We start from the raw sequence: 23,541 nt of genomic DNA, 5'->3' as shown, positions 1-23,541 counted from the left end.
TGTGACACTTCACACTTCAGAAGTATGACACGTCATACTCCGGGATATTTGGTACAAGGTACCAAGGTCGTTCAAAGCCAACCATTGGTTAAATGACATTGCATTTCTATAGGTAACTAATAGTTTGTATTAAACCCAAACTTAACCTACCTATAAATATACGCAGTTTACAATCTACCTTATTTAGGTCACTTCGCTCTCTTTAATTAAAGAGGGGACCTGTGAACTGCCGTTCACTGAGAGTTTGCTACTCTCGGAAGATAACTTCCTCTAGCGCAAGGTGCTGTGTGACCCCGTCACACGTTGACTTTCAGAAAAAGTATCATTTCCAAAGTCATGGGCGACAAGCGGCGTCGTTGGTGGCGTAAAACACCACGGGCGACGCTGAATAGCCTTTCGACTTTATTGGACGTCGGAGGTATAGCAGAAACCAACTTGTGCGTCGACTGCTCTGCTGCAATTTTGCGACGCTTTAAAATGCTGTCAGCAAATCCGTCCGTCCCGGTAGAGGTCACCACTTCGCGAGTCGGTGCAGGAACTTCAAACGGCTTCAGTTGCGCTGACTCCTCCAAAGTCAACATCGCTGCCTCACCGGCGAGCACTTTGACTACAGCAGCTTCAAAAGCCGGTGAGTGCACGATGTCGGCGTAAGGAGCTGTAAATAAAAAAAAACGTAATTTGTTTCATACGTTAGTTAATACATAAGTAAAATAAGGAATACCAGTACAGGCACTTACACAGATAATTGCGAAATGACGGTCGCTCCTCCAGCAATCCATCAAACAAATCCCGAGCGTCCAAAATTGTGAGAGTGTCCGACTGTAATTTCTTCGAAATCGACTCCACGCAACGTAGCTTAGCCAGCAAGTCCTCTAGCCGGCGATGGGAAGATCTGGACGGCAGCAGGTCCGCAATATCGTCGTCGTCGGCCGATAGAAACTCTCACAAGCGAACATAACGATCCAGCATCGTGAACGTCGATGACCAGCGCGTATCTTGACGCCGGACCGCAACCAATGGAGCTTTGAGTCTATTTAAAAACGTAAAACAAATTTTCAGTCCAATACAATTATGAAAACATTTTTGCGATACTTAAATCACAGATCACAAAATTAGCGTACCTCAATTTTGCTGCTTGTTCAGAGTACGTAGTTTGCGCATCAGCAGTTGCATTTCTTCGAGGATATCCTCATGGGGACGGAGGAAATCACGCACAGCAAGATTTAATCTATGACTGGCGGCCAACAAGCGGCACCTCCATGAGGTTTGCGAGCCGCTTATTGACTGCGCAGTTGTCACCGACTAAGAATCTTACACCTTGAATGGTTTTACCAAAACATGTAAAAAAACGGTCGATAGCCCTTAGATGGCCCTCTGCGGTTAGGTTGTCGTCCGGCTCATCCATAACGGGAGCGATGGATAACATAGGGTATTGTGGGCCGCTAGAGGTTTCGTAGCACGCGTAAACGCCCAGGTATTGCTTGGTCCCGAAGCTGCAGTCGTCGAGTTTGAGTCCAAAGTCACTGGGCATATCGCGTCCGATCGTTGTTTCTACGACCTTCGTGACACCTTCCATGTTGGTAAACAGTGCGTCTACAGACACATTCGCCAAATTAGAGTACCTGTCACAAAAAAGATCAAATTAAATTAGCCCATTTTACATTTAGTAAGACTAAATTTGTGTACGTACCGGCGCGTTGCCTTTGACTCGCAAAAGGAAAGGGGCAAGTTGTCCATTACGATCCACTTGAGCCATGCGTATCGATTGGAGGCTTTTTGGCTCACCCAAGATACAAGAGTCCCCGTAACAGCTTCGGAGGCATCACGCATATCGCTCTCGAACCGAGGGTGAGCGGTGCGCACGTGCGTCACCAAATTAGTGTACTGTAGCCATTCTTAGCGACGTGCTTGCGTCGTTTTCCGCAGGCCTTACAGGCGTGATACCCGGTCAGGTCGCCTTCTTCATCAAGAACTGGCTTGAAGAAGAAAGCGGCGATTTGCTTCGGCGTGAAAGCCTGGCTGGGCGCGTTTGAGGCGATGAGACTGGCGGACATGTCGTGGCAGGAGTGGGTGCGGGTGTAGGCTGGGATGTAGTTTTGAAAATGGCAGTTGTTACCTGTCTAGATTGTCGTGGCAGATCACAATCAATCCTTTGGTTGGAGGTGAGAGATCACAGCCAATCCTTTTGGTTGGTGGTGGCAGATCGAAAAATAAGTAGTCACAAATTTGAATTTGAAAAATAAGTTATGGGTATAGGACCTTTCTGGATGCAAAATAAATTATTTTATCGATCAGTAAATATTGCGTTTTCAGTTTATTTATTTTTCGGTATCCCTGCGCGAAGTGGCTGGGCACCCGTTTGGGTGCCATATAGGCACCTGATGGGTACCGCTGGGCGCGAGATGGGTGCAGGAGGCTTGTCACATATTTCCGAGTTGGGCGCAGGAACGGGTGCCTATGATATTTTCTGATGTGGATCGAACGACTTAAAAGCCTATATTTCTAATTTCTCTTGGAGTCGCAGCTACTTATCGTGGAGCTCTGCTGCTTCGTCTCCAACGCCATCAATTCTTGGTAAAAACCACTGTTCGGTTGTGCTCGAGGCCGCACTCGTCTCAATTCATGAAGGGCATCAGCGAGCGAGAAATCCCGACGTACGATGAGGTACGCGAGAATAATTGTTGCAGACCTTGAAATCCCCATAAAGCAGTGCACGAGCACGTTCCCTCCCGATGCTAGGGCTCTATAAAACAGCGCAACACATCAGCGTCCTAGCCATTATGCTGCATCCCTCGTGTTCTAGATACCTGTCGATAAAGCTGAACGCTTCATCAAAGTACTCGGAAATGCGCACGGAGTTTAGATCCGCCACTTGTAGCTGTAAATACGTGAACACTTCGGGAAAACTTAACAGCTTATCAGTTCAAATTAGGGTATGAACAAATTAAAGTTTTCACCCACTTGAGTGGCAGACTTGGTGACACGCACAAGATGTGAGTGATGTTCGATGTCCTTAGAGCTTCCAAGTTAATAGCCGCCCCGTAGGAGCCGATAAAGAGGCCAGAGACAGCTCCCACCGCCACCTTACAAGCAAACAAAAGACTAAGATGTACAACTCGACAACGTTTTGACAGCGACTCTTCGAAGTTTTGTTGATGCACTCGATCTTACCGGTACATTGTCATGGCTCTCGAACTTCTTGGCCATCAGCGCCTCTCGGAACTTCCGAAAGCCCGAAGAAGTCCCTTTTCTCGTAATCCCGTCGGAGAACGACGTCCATGTGGACTCACAAGACGTCTTGTTAGCCAGCTGATCACCCTGGGACCCAGCAGATGCAGCTGTAGAAGCCTTTGTAGTCGCGGTCTCCATTAAACCCAAGCAAGAGCCTTTTTCCGGTGTGTGTGACAAGAGGTTACTCACAATAGTGTCACTGTATTTGCTGAGTTTAGTGCCAAACTCTGGCGGGTAAGAGGACTTTTGACATGTTAGAGGTCATGAGCTTACTATATTATGTTTATTACGCCTTCTTTCTATCCAAAGCGAGCGAGGGACTTGTCGTTCTCCTCGAGGATTCCAAACATGCAGTGTACGACCGAATTTCCGGAGGTTGTTTATATGTTGCTCGTCTCGAGCTTTATGGGCATGGCCGCAATAGCGGCGACAGTCGGGACGGGAGGCAGCTGAGCTTGCTGCAAATGCTGCAACTGCTGTGCTTGCAGTTGCTCCTGTTGCTGGCGCTGAGCTGTAAGCAGGTTGTGGTGCATCCGGCAGTAGCCCTGCTTCACCTGGCCGTTCTTGGTGCACTGACCGTAACGGCACCGACGAGCGCCGCCGTGCATCTTGCAGACTCCGCGCCACTGTGCCGACTTCTTGCAGCCTTCAATGCGACAGCGTCGTCCTCCACCGTGGAGAACACAGTGGCCTCCGCCCTGGTCGCTCGTGGTGCAACCGGGCGTCGTGCACCGGCGACCGCCCCCGTGCGCCTTGCACAATCCGCGCGAACGAATGCCCTTCGTGCAGCCCTCCACCTTGCAGATGCGAGTAGCCGTCGTGCGCTTCTTGCGCGGGAGCGTATGCGGCGGGATCATGCTCCCGACAGCAGCGACAGCGAGCGGGTCAAAGGCATTAGGCATGCCGACTGTGCCGGTCGGGACCGGCAGCGTGCCAGGCAGAACAGTCCGGTCGTGCGTCGGTACGGGGTACATGGGTGCGACTGGAGCTGTTGCCTGACTCATAGTGAGCAGCATGTCTGCTGGGGCGGTGGTCATGCCCATGCTGTTGCTATAGAAAGCCGGCGGCTGTGTCTGGGGCGCCGCTGCGTGCATATCCGTCGAGTGCATCGGAGAAGCGAAAAGGAGCTGCAGGCCCGGCATTTGCTGTCCGCGCGGCTGCGTCGTGTGCTGTGCATTAACTGGCGTCTGACCGGTTGGCATCTCCTGGAGCACTTCGCGAAGCATCTGCGCGTCCATCGCTAAGTCGTCGTCATTCGAGCGCGGCATCGCTTCACTATGCTGTAGAAGTGGATGAAGCGCCGGCTGCTGTGGAGGCTGGTGCTGGTGCAGATAGTCTCCAACTTGGAGACTATGTGCGCCTGTGCTGTAGGTCGGAGCGCTCCAGGGTGCCGACGCTGAAGTGGTATGTATCTCACGAGGCGGCAGGAGCTGTTGTGTATAGTATCCAGTCGGAGTCGAGAGTCGAGGAGGCAAGTTGATGCCGGCACTGGCATTGGCGTAATAATTGTTGCTCTGCTGGTGCTGGTCTAGCGTGAAGCTGGGCAGCGGCTGCGACGTGTTTGTCGTGGCGTCCGTAGGATTTGTCGTGATGCTCGTAGGCGACGACCACTGCTGCTGGCCCGTACGCATTGGATCCTCAGAAGATGGTTCTGCTTTGAGCTGCGTAAGGAAGCTTGAGAACTGAAGCTCGTCGCGGTCGGCAGTTGGTACCATCGATCGAATGGAAGTTGTAAGCAAGATTGCTTATGCCGAGTGTAAATCGGAAATGCGGATGGTGCAGCTCAACCAAAGCCGAGCCGACCCGCAACGTGTTTGGTTGTCTGCTGTTACGAACGTTGGGCTTGGGCTTTTATCTTGTTTGGCTCGGCAAGGGGGATTTGGTGCCGCAGACTTGGCTAAGAAGAGAGACATACGGTGGCGAGCCTTCGGTGCGGGGCGTGTGAGTAGCACATGGAACCAGTGGAGATGCTTGAATTGAGACGCCGGATGTCTCGCAACCAAGCGCACAGTCCGGTCTCTGCAGGGGAAGTTCATTCGGGGAGAAAAACTGAGCAGACCCGGACACTGCCCCGTTTTCCAACTGAGAGAGACAGAGGAGACTTTGGTGCCGCCGCTTGGCTCACAGCGCCGCGATCCAACGCCAAACGAGGGCTCGCGATTACCAGGACGGCGCCTCTACATCTCGGTATCCGCACAACCAAGCGTGCCGAACAAATTGCTCGTTGTTGGCGATACACCCCCACGATGCACCGACGTAGAGAACATCTTTTATCTTCGTTTAGGGCCAACAGTGGAGTTACCGGCTCATCGAGGATTGGAACTACATGTACAAGCCAATTCTCTTTCGTGGCAATGCTATGCCGGTGGAGGTCGGGACGCGTCTGCCGGGTACGACACGCCACGCTGGACCTTGGTGCTACTTGCGTGACGCCAAGTTTTTTCATGTTCGACTCACAATGTCGTGCAACGACCAAGACAGGCTTCATCTCCACTCAACTTTAGTGGAACGACACTTGATAGATACCGTCTAAAACGCCGCTTTCACCGGCATTTCCTAGCCAAAACTAGCGTAAAAGCTTCTGAGAGCAGTAATGGCCGCTTTTGACACGCGCGCAGCGCTATGTAGTTCCGGCTGTACAGACATTTGTGGCCCCACGAGGGGCGGACCAAACTTTGAGAAGCCCTCCTCCCCCCGAAATTAGGCAACTCTGCGAAACCCCGACGATAAGCACAGCGATAAACACGCGCCCCAACAACAAAAGAGGAGTGTGGGGGAGATCGGAGGTTATGTGGCTTAGCAGCGTCTTCAACATGAGCCCCTTCATTGCCAGCTGCACCAAAAGTGTCCCTTCAATTGGACGTCCAGCGGTTTAACGCGCCCGCTGGTAGGGGGGCACTCCAACGCCTTACAAGCACTTAAAGGTCAATACTCTACAGCTTTCTGACGTTGCAGTGTAGCGAAATGCTTACGAGTCGGCCGAAAACTGTTTTTGCAGTTCTTAGCAAGAAATTATTAACAGTACATTACGTAGAGTGCTCTCAGCGTGCAGGTTGCTGGCCACAACGGTTGTTGTTGTGGCGGTTTGCTGTCGCGTTGATCACAGGACCACAGCACAGACCATACTTATTAATAGCGAGGTCTGCAGGCGATTAAGCTTCGTTCTGCCTCGACTAGGGGCGCGTTGGCTAATGCAAGCCGCTTGTGGCTCGCAGCACTTAGGTCGTGTCTCTTGACGAGAAAAGGTGCGTGTCAACTCGACGTATCCAAACGAAATGAAACACTTTCCTAAAGCTGTCCCGACCTACTTTCTCTTCAAGCCGCGGCCCGCCGAAGCGGGACGAAGGACATTCTCGTAATCATGCATGTGCAGTCGTACAGTACTTCGGCTGCATGTGAATGATACGACTCGTAGCGACTGGACCTTGGCCGCCAAGGCCCAGTTGGTGGGCCGCCCGCCTCCAGCGATCAACCTTAGCCGCAGCTTGCGTGATTCGAGCAGCTGACTCAACCACGCAGCCATCGTGTAAGAGATACTAGGTGGTTGATCGGCACGAGTTTTCGCAGATCAATCCTGGTCTAGACTCTAGACTAGATTCGAGCGTTGACAGTGTCAATGACACTGCCAGCTTTGACTCAACTCTCAGACGAGGAAACCACAGTACATGTACATGTATTAATACATGTAGTACATGTACATGTACTGTGATGTACAGTAAATTGTGTGGGGTATTGAAGTACTGGTACTGTGCTGTACTTAAGTACAGTACTGAACCCCGTTTTCGCGCCCTTGGACCTTTGATAAACTTCCGGATGTGATGCTCATGATCCAAATGAACTACTGTTTGTCAGCTAAAATCTGATTTATTTGCAAATCCTATATGGCCCACCCCCGCGAGAACGGGGTGCAGTACTGTACTGTAAACATGTACAGTACCTGTAGCGGGACGTGGTGGTGAGCCCCACGCTGCGTCGTCGGTGCACATCTGTACATCCCTGTCGACCGTCGACTCGACGTGAACGAGCCGGAGGAATGGCAGGCTGCGACTCGCAGCGCTGAGAACGCGTAAAAATTAACTTAAGTCCAGATTCGCACACCAAAACTGCGTCACCACAAATAAAGCGTGCGACCACATCACACTATGGAGACTACACATATAGAATGGATTGCCTGTGCACGCCGCTTTTTTTTCTGATTCCTCGCACAGACAGGGGTTGGGATGGTGATTTACAGCCAACCATCGCCGCACTTCAGAATTGAGAAAGGAGATCACCCAGCAAAGACTCGGCCGGCCGACGCGACTTGCAATGCCGAAGCGTATCGCCTGGCAGGACGTGGCGCTCAACGCTACCGGTATCGAAGCTATCAGAGTGCTGACTGCCTTTAAGACCTACGAGGTCTCGAAGAGTGTGACGGGGTCACACAGCACCTTGCGCTAGAGGAAGGTATCTTCCGAGAGTATACAAACTCTCAGTGAACGGCAGTTCACAGGTCCCCTCTTTAATTAAAGAGAGCGAAGTGACCTAAATAAGGTAGATTGTAAACTGAGTATATTTATAGGTAGGTTAAGTTTGAGGTTAATACAAACTATCAGTTACCTATAGAAATGCAATGTCATAAAACCAATGGTTGGTTTTGAATGACCTTGGTACCTTGTACCACTTATCCCGGAGTATGACATGTCATACTCCTGAAGTGTGAAGTGTCACACTTCATGTAACCAGGGTACACTTAGTGCTACGTACCCCGTTACATCCTCCCCCACTTAGGTTCGGTTTACCGACCAATCAGAATGAAGAGATGTTCGTCACAAACTCTCATTCTCAAAGTCGAAAACCATCGACTCGGCCGCGCGAGCGCGGCGGAGGCTCACTTTACAGTTAGAGCCTCGAGCAGCAACCTGTGCGCTCTTCGTCAAGGTCTCCACTTCGACCGTTAACATGCCTCGTGGCACTGCTAAGAGCGGTGCTAAGACACGCTCCAAGGCTGCAGCCGGTAAGGCGCAGGCCAAGAGCACTAAGCCTCACGGCAAAGGCTCTGCACTTAAGGAGGCTACTCAGGTGGCCTCCGAGGCGATCGGATCCTCGGGTGACGCGGCTGCGGACAAGCGCGCAAGCAGGCGCCGCAGTCCGTCGCCCTCGTCTTCAGACAATCGTCCGAACCCTCGGTTCGTAGAACGTGAGTTCAACTCGGGCAGTGAGGACGATGCCGAGTCCGAGAGCACTCATGATGCTCCTGCGGGCTCTGTGGGAAGGCACAGCCCAGTGCCCAGTGAGCACAAAGAAGACAGCGTGCAGTCGTCCGCTAGTGATCACGGTGATCACAGTCCCAGGACCTCTGTGCGCTCTGAGAGTCCGGCCGTTAAGGCTAAGGGCACTCCCAAAGCCGGTGGCGATGAGGAAGGGAGTCCTCGCAAACGTCTCTCGCTTGCCGAGGGTCTTGCGCGCGCTAAGGCCTCTAAAGCCGAAGGCGCCAAGCCCTCAGAGAAGCGTACCGCCTCTAAGTCTCCACTTCGCGAGGAGAAGGAGACTCGACGCTCCTATCAGAGTCTCTTCGGCTCCTCGGATGAAGAGGAGGAGAAGGAGGAAGAAGAGGAAGAGGAGGGTGCCATTGTTGAGCCCCGGGAGGTCTCGAATGACCTCGACCAGCAGCAGGAGGATTTCCAAGCTGCCCAGCGTGTGCGTGGGGGTTCGGTGGCGGCACCCGTCAGCCAGGAAGCTGCCATCAACTCAAGAGGGTATTGGCCTCCCGAGGAGAGCTCTGGGGCTGACCTCTTCTTAGAGCTTCTCGTCGCTCCTCGTGGCATTGTGGGCGGCCACACTTCTAGGGGCATCTATGAACGAGCCCTTGTTCAGAAAGAACAGTTGTTCGTCGACAACGTGGAGGCTGCTCGGTGTGTGCTTCTCGCGCCACACCGCATTCCCCTTAAGGACTTCACGACTTGTCGTAAGAAGCCCGAGACCCGGGGTGGTCTCTATCCTGTTTGGGGATACCCCTGGGTTATGCCCGAGAACTGTCCCACATGGAGTTCTTGTGAGGACATGTTCTGGGCGTGGGTGGAGACTCTCAAGTACTCGCCCACGGAGTTATGGGAACTCCATGAAGATCAGCAGCTGTCCCACATCCTGGACCAGCGTGATCTTCGTGTGAGGTTTGCCCACTTGATCAGCAAGCGTATGCTGCCAAGGGACATCCTGAAGCGCGCGGCTTCTAGCGCTCACGATGAGCGCGGGTACGGTATGTATTCATCATCCGTACCCCGTTCGGGCAAGAAGCCCCGGACTACTTATGAAGCTGCCGCCGCTTCTGTTCCCAGATTGCGACAGCCTTCGGGCAGTCAATCAGGAGCCGTTCAATCGGCTCCCACGAGTTCTTGGAGTGGGCATAACCCCTCCACTTCACGAGGAGCTGTCGCTTCCCGCGACACCGTTGCTCCTGGAGGATCCGCTCCACGTGGAAGTGGACTTCTCCATTCCGGTCAAGCAGGGGCGGAGGTGCCCTCGTACGAGTACGAGTACTCGGCACCTCCCGAGAGCCACTCTCGTTCGAGTGCTCCGACTGCGGGTCCGACACGGGACCCTGAGGTTGACCGCCTCCGTCAACGTCTCCTCGTGCTTGAGATTGCACTTGGCCTTGGGACTGGCGGTAATGCTGCCGCCCAGGCCGGGAATCAGGGCGAGCTCGCTCGTCTTGCGGGTCGCCTGGACCTGGTGGAGCGAGAGGTCGCGAGCCTGCACCTGCGGGTGGACCGCCGGGCCTCTTCGTCCGATCTGGACGAGGCCTTTCGCATGATCCGACGGATCGAGGCTTTGTTGCCACGTCCGGAGCCGCCTGCGGCACACTCCCAGACGTACGCGTATGGTGCGTACCCGGCGTACTCAGCGTACTCGGCGTATGGCGCCGGGGTCCGTTCGTATGGAGCCCCTCCGGCGTACGGTCTTGACCGCAGCCTTGCCGTCCCGACCGAGGCTTGGGTGCCTGCTCCGACGCCCTCGTCGACGACTGTGACCGGCCCTCGCTTCGAGGAGCTGGGTCAAGGGGGGTCTGCGAGTCAGCAACCCCCTGCGGGTCAAAGTACCGCTTAAGACGTCCGACATAGAACGTCGGGTGCGTCGTCATTGACTTTGGAAGGTCGATGGTGTACGACGCACCATGTCTGGCCAGGACTGCAAAAGGTCCGACGAAGCGGTGCTTCAGCTTGTTGCTGCCGACAGAGCTAACAGTGTCTAGAGGTAGGTTCCTCGTGTCTAGTAACACTAAGTCACCAATCTCAAATATACTTAAGTTTCCTCTTCCTTGTTTGTCCGAGTACTCCTTTTGTTTATCTTGGGCCGCTGCCATGGCATCGCGGACCCTGCTGACAATGTTCAGCTTTGTATCCATAAAGGATTCCACCTGTTTCCGCAGCGACTGGCCTCACATCCGAGACCTGGGAGGAAAGGGCTTTCCGAGCCTCTCCCCCACTTAGAATAGAGGAGTCAGTGTTTCCTCGAAGAGTGAGAGGCACTCTGGGGTGGCGGAAGCCGTTCAAGTAGAACGGCGTGAACCCCGTGGACGCGTGCACCGCGTTGTTGAGCGCAAACTCAACAACTGGAAGCTGCGTCGACCACGTACGTGGCGCTGCCGCGCACACACTGCGCAGAGTGTCCTCGAGCACTCGATTGACGCGCTCTGTTTGGCCGTCTGTCTGCGGATGATCCGCAGTGGACATCTGCAGACGAGTTCCCAGTAAAGGGAGCAGCGTTTTCCAAAACGCAGCAGTGAACCGCGGGTCTCGGTCCGAGACAATCGTCTCCGGGAGACCGTGATAGCGGAACACGCCATCGACGAACAACCTTGCGGTTTGTTCGCCCGTCACAGTGACGGGAACTGGAGCAAGATGTACCATCTTGCTCAGCCGACACACGAACACCAAAATTCCGGTGTTGCCGTGTCCGTCGGCGGGAAGCCCAAAGATGAAGTCAAGACTCATCGACTTCCAACAATCAGCCGGTACGGGCAGGCTCTGTAGTGGAGCCGAAGAGTGCCCTGTGGGTTTAACCCGCTGACATGTTTCACATGTCTTGACGTACCGGGCGACCCACTTGTACATGTGGGTCCACCAGAAGGACTGAGAGACCGACAGAAAGGTCTTCTCGCGGCCCAAGTGGCCGCTGGAGGGCGCGTCATGCGCCTCCGCGAGGATGTCGAACTTCAGATCCTCGTCGTTGGGTACGACCACCCGTGGAGGATCAGTGGGCTCCCACCCGATAATAGAGGAGGCCCTCCTTCAACTCATATCGGTGGAGCCGTGAGCGCTGTCGCGACGAGAGCAAGTCGGACTTCGCGCTCGTTCCGGCTTTAAGAAACTTGACGATAGGCGCGACAGCTTCATCGTCCCGATACGCCCAGGCGATCCAGATCATATAGATCACGTTGACACCCGCGGGATGGTGGGCCCACTCCCATATCCGGGCCGCCTAGAAGGGAGGTCCGCGAAGCACCGTTATGTTTGCCGCGCCTTGGAACTCGAAGCCGAAGTGTATATTTCGCGAAGAAGGACAGCCACCTCGCCATCCGTTGGGAGAGTGAGGCGAGTTAGTCGCCGTCCTCAAGGACGCGTGGTCTGTGTAGATCACAAAGGGCGTAGAGCCCAGAAGGTGAACACGGAACTTCACAAGGGCATATTTCATTGCCAGGAGCTCCTTGTCATGGACAGGGTAGTTCCGCTCGGCGGCTTTGAGCTGCCTGGACTGGAATGAGATGACTCGTTCCTGTCCAGCCGTGTCGTCCTGCAGCAATGCACACCCGATGGCGTAATCGGAGGCATCGCAGACGACGCTAAACGGCTTCGTCTCGTCCGGCAGAGCCAGGACAGGGGCCTCTTGGAGACTGGCCTTGATGCTGTCAAAAGCATCCTGGTGCTCTTGCTCCCAGCGCCAGTCGACGTCCTTCTGAAGGAGGCTCGACAAGGGCTTAGCGAAGCCCGCGTACCCAGCGCTGTACTTGTGAAGGTAGTTGGCCAAACCCAACCACTTTCGAAGATCCTTCTGGGATCGGGGCGTCGGCCATGCTGCTATGGCCTTGACCTTGTCTGGGTCAGCCCGAACGCCCACGTTGCTTACGAAGCAACCGAGAACTTTGATCTCTGGTGACGCGAAAACGCACTTGTCGATGTTGGCGTAGAGCTTGTTCGCTCGCATCACGTCCAACACTCGACGGAGGTGTCCTAGATGCACCTCCATGGCCGTCTTGCCTCCCTCGGCACGGCTATGGACGAAAATGTCGTCGAAGTACGTCTGTACGAAGGTACGCAAAGGGCGGAACAATTGCGTCACCAGGCGATTGAACGTCGATGGGGCGTTAGACAAGCCCTGCGGCATGACGAGCCACTCCCAAAGCATGTCGCTTGGAGTGCTTACCGCGGTGAGCGGGATGTCACTCTCTCGCATCAGGATTTGGTAGTATCCGTCTACCAAATCCAGCGCACTGTACAGTACGCTCCCGGCCATGTTGTTCAACAACACATCCTTTCGTGGGATCGGTGTTTGGGCCGGCACCGTTGCGTTGTTCAGCTTGTTATAAGCGTGAACCAGACGCCACTTTCCGTTCGGCTTACGAACGCAGAAAGTCGGCGTCGAGTGCGGGGATTTCGACTCCCGCACCATGCCTGCCTTCGCTTTCGCGGCGAAGAAGGCATCAATGACCTCGCACTGTTCGCGCGGGAGAGGCCATTGCCTCGTGACACAATACTTTGTGCCGGGCACGAGATCAATCTCGTGCCGTAAGCCTCGATCCGGTGGGAGTTGGGTCGGTGGGTGTTTATTCACCACGTCCGCATACTCCGTCACCAAAGGATACACCGGATCCTTGGGGTTCTTGAGAATCTCAGAACCCAAGCGCGCCTGACGCTGCTTGTTCATGTCTTCCAGGACGTTCTCGTCCAAGCCAGGGGAGGAGTTCAGCTCCTCCTGAGTGGTCTCAGGTCTCATGAGTACCATCTCAGCGATCTCTCCAGCCTTGAGGTTGGCCAGGAAAGACTCAGCCGTCATTTCCTCGAGGTTCAGTATCTCTGCAACCTCTGGCAACGGTTCCAAGTGGACACCAGATGCCTTGACGGGTAAACCCGTCTCGCTATCGAAGATGTGATAACACTCTTCCACCGGCCTTGTCGGAGGAGCCCGGGCCCTGGACTCCGAGTCGCTTGAAGCGACGTCGATCGGAACGAAGTTCGGATCCGACTTGAGGCGGCGGCGGCGTCTTTGCCGACGGCTTCTGTGACGGGGAGCTTTGCTGCCCACGTCTAGGGATGTCGTCGCTACGACATCCGAGGCACCCGTGGCCTCGTGTGGTACTGTTGTACCCACACAGGAAGCGTGTTCAACGCCTTCCTCTTCAGTTAAGGTCTGGGCGACCGCGTGTGGCACTGTGTTACCCACACAGGAAGCGTGTTCAACGCCTTCCTCTTCAGTTAAGGTCTGGGCGACCGCGTGTGGCACTGTGTTACTCACGCAGGAAGCGTATCCGACGTCTTCCTCTTCAGTTATGGTCTGGGCGACCGTGAGTGGAACTCTGTTACCCACTCTGAACACGCTGTTCTCAGTGTTCATGACAGCTGCAGCTGTCTGCGGAACTAAGTTACCCGCCTGTGGACCTAAGTTACCCACTTGGCCGGCGCCTCTTCTGGGCGCGGCCACCATCAAAACATCCTCGGAGTCGTCATATACGTCGACGACTCCCAAGCATCTGCCGGATGCTTTGGTACCCTGGCAGCCCCCGCGGGCGCCCCGGGTCCTGACAGAGGTGGGAACATGACTCACCAATGCTCTGTCGGACTGCGCAGGGCGGCTGGCACCGATTGCCTTGCCTCGCCAGCCGATACAGGGCTCGTGCTTCTCAAGCCAGGGCATGCCCAGGATCATATCATATGGATCCATATCGAGAACAGTGAACTGTTCGAGGCTGTCAAAGTCTTCAAACTTGACAGCCAGATCCACTTGGACGTTGGGGACAGTGACGACCTTCCCGTCGGCCAGTCGCACTGACACCGTCCCGTTGCCCTTGCTTTCTCGCAAAGCTTCGGACAACTTGTTGCTGTTACGAGCAACCGTCTGGCGGCGTGCGAAATTCTTCGACGCCCCAGAGTCAATCAAGATTCTAAAGGGGTGATCGTACCCCCGTACACATCCGTGTACTACGAGCAACCCGCCGCTGCTCTTCGCCGATTCGAGAGTGCGAAGACTCTCAGGGGCTAAGTCCCCGTGGTACGCGCCACCCGCGCACCCATCACGAAGACTTAGTTCTTCCGCAGTAGGGCGCCCCGCCCCTACTGGTTCCCTGCGTTCCCCTGTCCCCGGGATCCTGGCTTCTGCCAGCGACCCTTGAGGACGGGCTTGGGGAAGGACCGTCTGCGGAGTCTTTCCGCGGGACAGTCGCGCTTGAAGTGGCCCATCTTCCCACAGCCGAAGCAGCGGATGTCACGCTGTTCGGCGGACCCGAGTTCCATGGGAACTGGTCCGTTGGGGCTTGTTCGACCGGGAGCCGACAAGGAACTCCCAGGCCACGCTGAGGCCGGCGTACGCGCCTGGCGATGGCTGTATTCTTCTTGAAGAGCCACTTGAATCGCCTCTTCAAGGGTGCTTGCCTGCACCCGGAACAGCTGAGTGCGTGCGGGGCCCACTCGAAGGCCGTCCATGAACACAGTCATCTTGATGTGTTCATTGAGTGGGTTTCCCACTAGGGACGCCGTGAGCTCCCGTATCTCTTGCACATACTCGTGCAGTTCGCGTCTTCCTTGTTTACACGCGAGGAAGCGCGAACGCTGGCGGTACTCGTAGTTCGCCGGGAGGAACGCGGCTCGGAGCTGTTCGCACAGCTGAGCCCAGGATGTGAAACATCCAGGGGATGTCGCTTCCCGAGTGTACACCCAACTCTTAGCACGACCGCTAAGGTTGGAGAGTGCAAAAGCAACACGCAGTTGCTCGGTCGAGATCAGAGCCGCGTCCATCGCGAGCTCTACTTCTCGGACCCAGAAGTGAAGGTTCTCGCCTTCCTTCCCTTCATACGGCTTTACCTTCAGCCGTATTGGCTTCGGGTGAGGCGGGTTTGCTTCCGCCGCCGGAGCCTGCAGGTTCTCCCGCACATGCGCGATGAGGCCCTGCTCGTACGCGTCGAATGCATTGACGCGCTCGAGCTGCTCAGCCGGTGTTGATACCACCAGGCTCTGCAGGGCCTCCATCCCGAAGATGCCTGCCATCTTCCGAACCGACTCGAACTGAGAGTCGTTCATATGGGAGAAGTCGTTCCTATCCATGGCAACGAACTTCGGAGGTTCAGGTAGTCTACCCGCGATGGCGTGGATTGACTACAAGTGCTACCAAGTGTGACGGGGTCACACAGCACCTTGCGCTAGAGGAAGGTATCTTCCGAGAGTATACAAACTCTCAGTGAACGGCAGTTCACAGGTCCCCTCTTTAATTAAAGAGAGCGAAGTGACCTAAATAAGGTAGATTGTAAACTGAGTATATTTATAGGTAGGTTAAGTTTGAGGTTAATACAAACTATCAGTTACCTATAGAAATGCAATGTCATAAAACCAATGGTTGGTTTTGAATGACCTTGGTACCTTGTACCACTTATCCCGGAGTATGACATGTCATACTCCTGAAGTGTGAAGTGTCACACTTCATGTAACCAGGGTACACTTAGTGCTACGTACCCCGTTACAAAGAGCAATTTGTACGCATGTACAGTTTGCCTCGACGATGCCCCACACAAGATGAGGTACAGGATGCTTCAGTGCTCGTCAACAGCGTGCAAGGCGGCCGTTTCCTCTGGTGTACACGCTTGTTCTTGGCGCGGCAAAACCCTCTCTTGCCAGGTTAGCGACGTAGTGTCAATATTCGAGGTGGGGGAGCACGCCACAGCGATAAACTTCCCCAAGAAGAAGAAAGTGACGGAGCTGCAGAAGATATACTGCCGTGAGCTCACGACACAACATCTGCGGCCTGTCCGTATACGCAATGCGATGGCACGGACGTTTGGAGCGGTGCTTCAGGACTTGCCAAGCTTGGGCACCGTCCAGAACTTCGTCAACTACTACTCCAGGAAGAACTTGTCGCGGAATGACATAGTGGACGATTTGAGGACCTGGATCCACGCGAGGGCGTACACCGGACGAGAGGCCATGTCCCAGACCTTCACATTCGCCTGGAATATGGATGAGCAAGGCAAGCCAGTGGTCGGAAACGGATCGGAAGAACGGCCGTTCGTTATTGGTTTAACGACCAAGACCCTAATGCTTCGGCTAATGCGGCCGCCGGACAGCTACATACTTCATGTGGACGCGACGTACAAGTTAAACTATCGCGGATATCCGGTACATGTGGTCGGCATCTCCGATAGGTCGCGTAGGCTTCATCTGGTGGCGCTGTACATTGTATCAGGTGAAACACAAGAAATTATACAACCGATGCTCATGGCGCTAAGGTGTCTGTACTGCTGGCTCACCGGTCGCGATCTAGTTGTTCGCTACGCGATGGCTGACGCAGACAAGGCCCAGTCTAACGCTTTAAACGTCGTTTTTGGAGACAACCCTCAGTTCTAGAGCCTCATGTGCTTCTTTCACGTGATGGAGAAGGTCTACAAGGCGATCAAGCAGTTTCCCTCGTTTGTATCGTCTAATATTACCCACGACCTGTACGACCTACACTTCACCCGAACACATCTAGACTTTACGAGAATGCGGGACGCTCTGCTAAGGAAGTGGATGAACGTCCCAATGTTGGTGGACTTCGCTCAATATATGAGTGGCCAATGGTTGAGTGGCCACTTCAGTGGCTGGCAGTTATACTCAACACCCAGTGGCTTTGCATCAACCAACAACCCGGTCGAAACTTTCAGCGCTATCCTGAAACGAGACTACACGTTACGTCGGCGTCTAAAAATGGGTGTGCTATTAGTGGAGCTGGCCAATTGTTGCGAGGACCAGTCGGCCAACGAGCGCCCATTTCAAATGGAGGTGCTCCCGTCGGAAACCCTCACACGTCGCGTGCGGGAATTAGTCCGAGAGAATCTATTAGGTCTGGGTGGGGAACAACCTGGCGCTTTGGAGCCTCCTGGGTGCATTCGAATCGCCTCCCGGCTCGCGAAACGGATTGCGGTTGCCCCTAACAACCGGTCAGAACACGGCATCGCTGTCTCGGCTCAAATGGAACTTAACTACGCTAGAATGGAGGTGGAAGGGCAGCCCGAAGGAGGCTGGAATGTAGATTTGAATCGTCGGTGGTGTGACTGCAACTACTGCTACGCATTTGGGGTCTGCGTACACGTACTCTATGCTGTACGAACACAAGATTACATTGACGCAAGCGGACGTGAAATCCTAATCTCTCGCAACATGCAGAAGAGTAGTGGCGCAGCGGCCTCCAAGAACTCAGGGCAGCGAGGAGGACGACCAACGACGGTTGGGCCCGCACTTACGTTCTGAGGTCTAACACCTCTACAAATGGAGCTGGTTCCTGGTGATAGGCTCCACCCAGTCTGGCCACGCTACCTCCTCCATTACGTACGTCTCGTACACATTTATTTAAGTGACGTTACTTGGAGGAGGGGGTTTGGGCTCCACAAACACCGGCCTGTAGCTTCGTACGGCGTTCAGCTTCGCTCTCATGCTCGGCATCCGCAACAGTTCCTTCATTTTCTTGGCTTTGACGGAGTGGGCGTGATGGATGCTTGATCCGCTACGTGTTACGGCATATTTCTTTTGGTGTCTTTTCTTGCGTGATCTCGGCACGTGCCAAGTGCTAGCACGCTTCTTTGCCTGGTGTCGTATCTTCGACCGTTCCAAGCGCGTGGGAACGGTATTTAAATACTCAGCCACAGCAGACACGTCCAGTAGCCCAGCACCTTCCGACAAGAGAGCGTTGGGTGGTGGAGCAGTACAAAGTGCTGGAGTATCCGACTCGGATCGGCCCTCGGGTTCTTCTTCTTCGCAGCGAGGATACACGATGTCTGGACCAGAACTTAATTCAAAAACCTCCTTGGCGCATGTGCTGGGACCATTGCCAAAGTCCTCACTTCGTGAGGCTTGACCAACGGTGGCTGAATCCGTGGGTTGCTGAGCGTGGGCCACCGTACGATTAAGGTGGGTGCTGGACCTCTTATTATCGTCCATAAACTGCGAGCTTGTTAAATTCATTGCTGAGGCCATTGAAATAGGCGCTAGGTCTCTTCCCTCATACTCTTCCCCATCGTTGGCGCCGTTAAGGGCCACTACGTCTCTTGTAATCTCAACATCTGAAGAAATGGAGGTGTGGGGCGGGCTCGCACGTTTTGCAATGCCTAAGGCATTCAATGAGCAGGGTTTAGCATCGATCTGGTCACGTATAGCGCGGCCAATGTTCCTTTGACCAGCAAAGACTGCGTTGATGATGCCGTTCACCTTATCGCACAATAATGAGCGGTCGGATTGAGCGTCGAACATCCCGGACACGAGGGAGAAGGTGCGGAGCATGCGCCATTTACCATTGACACGCGTTCCATCGCTGTCGCTGACCCGCACAATCATCTGAGTGAGCTGAATTAACTCGTCTGTGGTTACTTTGATAGGGTGTTCCAAGCCAGGGGTCGCGTCAACCCATAGGATGACAGCCTCGCGGTACCCACGATGGTCGCCGGCGACGTACATACGCGTGTAGTAGGCGATAGTATCACCGGCATGTAGCGAGTCAGGGGGGAGCTGAGTGGAAGTGAGCCCAACCATGACGACGTGGGGCTGTGATGTGGAAGCTGCGGCGTAGAAGCTTCTACGCCCAGCGACTCGGCGGAGTTTGAGGTCTTCCTTTCCAGCAGTTAAGCCCTGGTTTCGGATGCGCACAACACGTCACATTCAGAGCACATTCACACCAACAATACAGCACTTACCTTCACGGGACATTCATTCCAGAGCAGTCGGGACGGCTACGTCGTAGCCTACGAGTCGTACATGTAGTACGACCTCCGAGTTGGGCTCGATGGCAGAAGGGCCCGTCGAACGCCCCGACCATGTCGTTATGTGTTTCCCGTTTGATGTGTTTTTAGAGATTCGACCGGATATTTATAAGCAGCGCTCTGCTTGATGATTGTGCAGGCCTCGTTTCTCCGCGCCAATTTGTGGCAGTGTGCTCTGGTGGCCAAACGCCTTTTTATTGAAGGCTTGAGTAGAAGGAAGAAAAAAGAGATGTGATTGAATTTTATGAGTCTGTCTTCAGAGAGTTTCCTGGCACCATTGATTTATCTTTCCTGTAAAAGGTGATGTATCGACTTATGCAGGATTGGGTCCAGAACATATTTTGTATGGTAAGACATTCTGTACAATAACTTGTACGCTATGTCACCAATTAGGACACATCATTGACACTTTTTAACTTGAGAGGCATTTTGTTATTATAATATTAATAACACCCCATTGTTGACACGCGGGATGAAAACAAAAAAATGTAGAGATGCAGAGCCGTTTCTCGGTCTGGCATCTCGTACGTTTGTCTTGCTGCTTGATGCGCCGTCAACCATGAGTTCGTCCAGCAAGGTGGCAACCCCGTGCCATCGCCATGAGCAGAGCTCAAATGAGTACCAAACTTTTATCCGCATCGTCTCCCTTCGAAAGGGCCTTCAACCGCCAATCCTCGTGAGCAGCTCTTGTGGCTGTTCGAATAACGAGATCTACATTCAATCTTCCAGCGGTAAATCGCTGTCATATGAACATCCTGCAGCTTAAAATTAAAGCACTCGTTTGTTTGGACTCTTGCGTTTTTTTTACAGACACTTGCCGCCATGTGCTTGTGTTGGCGGGTGATGTCTTTTGGCGGCACAAGTTTCACTGAGGTTGTTCATGAAATTGTAGCGCGAAGTCACGCTGGAAACGAGCCATCGACGCCTTGACGCCTAAAGACGATCTGGAGGATGTAGCGACGCCATGAGAATCTCACATCGTCAAAGTCTATCAATCTAGCGCGTTGACACGAGTGCGATGCAAAGTGGAAAGCCGCACGACAAAGAAAAGAGTTGGGGGCCATCGTTGCACGACGTCTAAGTGCTCGCCACAGAAGCTGAAGCCGACGAGCTACATCTTAGTCCAAGCAGTGCTTGAAGCACCGCTGTCGATGGAAAATGCAGACCCGCTTGTATTACTGTACATGCACCGTCACGATTGCCGTAATGTTGAAACCGCTCATTTGGTAATCGAACATTTGCTACGCTTTGAATTGTTGTGGCTTGGATCAATGCAAGAAAGCGCTGATACCCGCTCTGATCATTTTCACCAAGGTGCTATTATAGTACAAACAAAGGTGATATGTACGAATGCTTTATACAAACAAAGGTGAAATGTACGAAGGGTTTAATAGCTTTCAGGTATTTGAAGGTTCCGTTCCCATCACAGTGAAGTTCACTTAGTGAACTGTGAACCTGTGATGCAGTACACCTTTCCGAAAAATCCTTTCGCTCTCGACGCAATTTCGAATCGAACGGCTACTAATAAATGCACAAACGCTATAGTGTCGGCTCGGCTCCTTCAGGAGCAGTGAATATCCCGGATAGCGCAGTTATGAAGAAACCTTTACGTTGTTCGACGTAAGGTTTCTGAAACGTGACATGCTTGATATTCATCATTTATAGTGTGCATCTTGATGTCTAGGCAATCTGCGTTGTGTTAGGAACTCGGAAGAGCTGATGCTTGACGTCGAATTTGAACGGTAAAGTAAGCCTCCCAGGGCCTTTGGCTTCCTGTTGTGCCAGTTCTCGCGTGATACGCTGGGCTAGCAATTGCGACGGGTATTCAATCAGGTGGTAAGACGCCGTGCATAGTATGAGGATGAGACCAAAACGCGTGAACAGCCGATCGTAGTACAAACTCGGATCTTTGCCGTAGATGTCGCTGAAGACTACGAAGCTGTGCAGCAGATACACGGAGAAGCTGATCTTGCCCCAGTATCGCAGCACGCTCCACTCGAACATCGCAGAGACGCAAGAAGGCAGCAGCATCTCGATCACAATGACCAACGTAACGGGAACGCTGATAAACGGGAAGCCTCCTTCGTCGTGCTCGGGCTTGTGCACCCAGTGGAAGAACATCGTCGGCTCGACTGGCTGACCGGGATGCGAGTTTCTCCGAAAGCAGACACTAAGGATCAACGCGACTGCAGCGTACTCGACAGCTCGGATAGCAACCGTGTGGAGCTTGTTGAACTCAAATCCTGTGGCTTTCATCCACATGTCGAGTTTAACGAACAGAGCTGCAGCCATGGAACCAGCTAGAAATGTCGGCAAGTGAGGCATCAAAGGCGAGTGACTCGATCTGCGGTCGTGCCAGCCAGCGTATAGGATCCACATATAAAGTGGAGCGAAAGGAACCCACCACAAACGACGTAGATTGAGGACACCCAGCACGAAGACAGGTAGACAAAAGTAGTACGAGATCTCCAATGGCAACGTCCAGAAGACGAAGTAGCGGTGAGGGAAGCTGAACGTCAGCACCTTGAACAAGTCAAAATGTCCTTGTTCTTTGACGAGAAAGTACTGTTTCTGCTTGTCGAACGGTAGTAGCCATACGACAAAGACAACTGAGGCGAACAATGGGTAGACTCGGAAAAAGCGTTTGGAGAAATAGTCCGCTAGACTGTAGGTCCATTTCCGGTAGCTCGCGTTCTGGGCGAGCATCCGGATGCTCTTCTTCATGAAGATCATGGTCAGTAGGAACGAAGATAACACGAAGAAAGTGTCCACCGCACAGGCGCCAAGATCCAGATCGTGCAGGTATTCCCGAGAGTGCTGACTCACGACAAGAATCGCTGCCAGTCCGCGAACACCGTCGAGGAAGAGGATTTTGGCCGGGGCAGCTGCGGGTTTGGACTGCATCGACACTTTTGACTCGGGTTGTACGAGTTGCTGGGTGTCGGGGATATCCTGGAGCTCAGCTGGAGGCTCGGTGCTTGGTTTGCAGAATCCGCCAGGCGCCTCGCAAGCTCCGCGAACCATGCTGTACGAATACGACGCCTACGGTTTTGATCCGACTGAACAAGTAGAGCTTGAGGGGCTGATATCTTGTCGAAAAATGGGCCCTCGTGCGGAGTTGGGGGCTGGGATAGCGCAAGGCTCCGTTACCAAGACCGACTCAACCGCCGAGTCAATGAATGTGCCCCCACAACTGAAAATACGCATGCGATGTGCGCCGATCGTTACGAAGTTCACAAACATAATTGCTATGAAGGTTTATTGCAAGGCAAACTTGCAGAAGCACACTCGAGTAAGGCAGTACAATGCTATGTAGTCTCGAGTCGACAAGTGCGCGCGCCGCAAAATCAAAGCAGTGAGGCGTCACGTACTATTAATACACGGGGCCTTACATGGCGTCGGGGTCAGGCACTCAGCAGCGATCACACGATCTGCGCAGATTGTCGTCTGGTATCCTTCAGACTCTTTCGCTGCCAGCACTATTATTAATAAAAGCTTCACGCATCCCACGTGCACTTCGACGATCTGCTAGCTCCATGTCAGTGAAGAAGAACACTCATCCATCCTCCTAATCTATGCGACTGTGAGTATTCCCTAGGATAAAAATAAGTGCACTAAGATACGATAAAAACCAAGCACACTTCACAGTTTTTGTTGTTGTTGCTCTCCTGGTCTAGGCCACTTGTCGCTTCTTTAAGGCTTGTCAGCTTCCACTTCCACCTCGACGATCTCTTCTTCCTTCTCTCTCTCTGGCAGCAGCTTCTTCTCAATGAACTCGGCAATGGACTTCTCGTCCCAATGGGCCACACTGCAATTAAAATTAGATTAGAAAAAAATACAAAATTAGGCATTTTTCCCTCGCACCTGATCTCCTCGGTCTTCGCTCCTTCTTCATCAAAGAACTGCAGCATGGGGAGTCTAGGATTGGTTTCCTGCACCTCCAGGCGCTTGATCTGCTCAGCCTGGTGCTCCACAAAATTTGCCAGTTTAGGGTACCTCTTCAAGCGGCGTGGGTCCACTGCCAATACCACTTTAGGGTATCGTCGCCCTTCAGCCTCCAGCACTTTGGAGAAGTCTGAACAGCATTCCTTGCATTCTTTCGTCACTTTTTCAACGCTCTTTTGCTTTAACTTCTTCTTCGACGCTTTGGGCGCTAAGAAACTCGATAAGTCGTCACAGAGTTGGCAGTCCAGGGCGTCAGCATCGAATCCGAGCGTCGTGCAGCGGTCTAGGCGTTCAGTGGAGATTTCAGGGGGAGTGGTAGCCTCTGGAGACGACTCAGGGACATCCTGGGCAGAGATACCGATCGCTGCGAGCAGCACTAGCGTCGGGAGACGCAT

General features: G+C 53.5%; 3 protein-coding genes across 3 annotated transcripts; all 3 read right to left on the bottom strand.

The window, feature by feature from the left end:
* Window positions 1-3,611: 3,611 nt before the first annotated feature.
* PITG_18994 (uncharacterized protein) lies at window positions 3,612-4,946 on the bottom strand (the record flags this gene model as incomplete). The annotated part of the gene is made up of 2 exons (XM_002997442.1): window positions 3,612-4,581; window positions 4,627-4,946. 2 exons carry the CDS (start codon window positions 4,944-4,946, stop codon window positions 3,612-3,614), a joined length of 1,290 nt encoding a protein of 429 aa, XP_002997488.1.
* A 15,935-nt stretch (window positions 4,947-20,881) lies between these two features.
* On the bottom strand, window positions 20,882-22,225 carry PITG_18992 (acyltransferase family; the record flags this gene model as incomplete). The annotated part of the gene is made up of 1 exon (XM_002997441.1): window positions 20,882-22,225. The coding sequence occupies one exon, from the start codon at window positions 22,223-22,225 to the stop codon at window positions 20,882-20,884; it is 1,344 nt and encodes a 447-aa protein (XP_002997487.1).
* A 669-nt stretch (window positions 22,226-22,894) lies between these two features.
* PITG_18991 (uncharacterized protein) lies at window positions 22,895-23,541 on the bottom strand (the record flags this gene model as incomplete). The annotated part of the gene is made up of 2 exons (XM_002997440.1): window positions 22,895-23,009; window positions 23,066-23,541. The coding sequence occupies 2 exons, from the start codon at window positions 23,539-23,541 to the stop codon at window positions 22,895-22,897; spliced, it is 591 nt and encodes a 196-aa protein (XP_002997486.1).

Source organism: Phytophthora infestans, genomic scaffold (genome assembly GCF_000142945.1).
Source record: "Phytophthora infestans T30-4 supercont1.74 genomic scaffold, whole genome shotgun sequence".
Taxonomy (NCBI): domain Eukaryota; phylum Oomycota; class Peronosporomycetes; order Peronosporales; family Peronosporaceae; genus Phytophthora; species Phytophthora infestans.
Note: the sequence above shows the minus strand (reverse complement) of the source record. Positions and strands in the feature narration are given on the sequence as shown.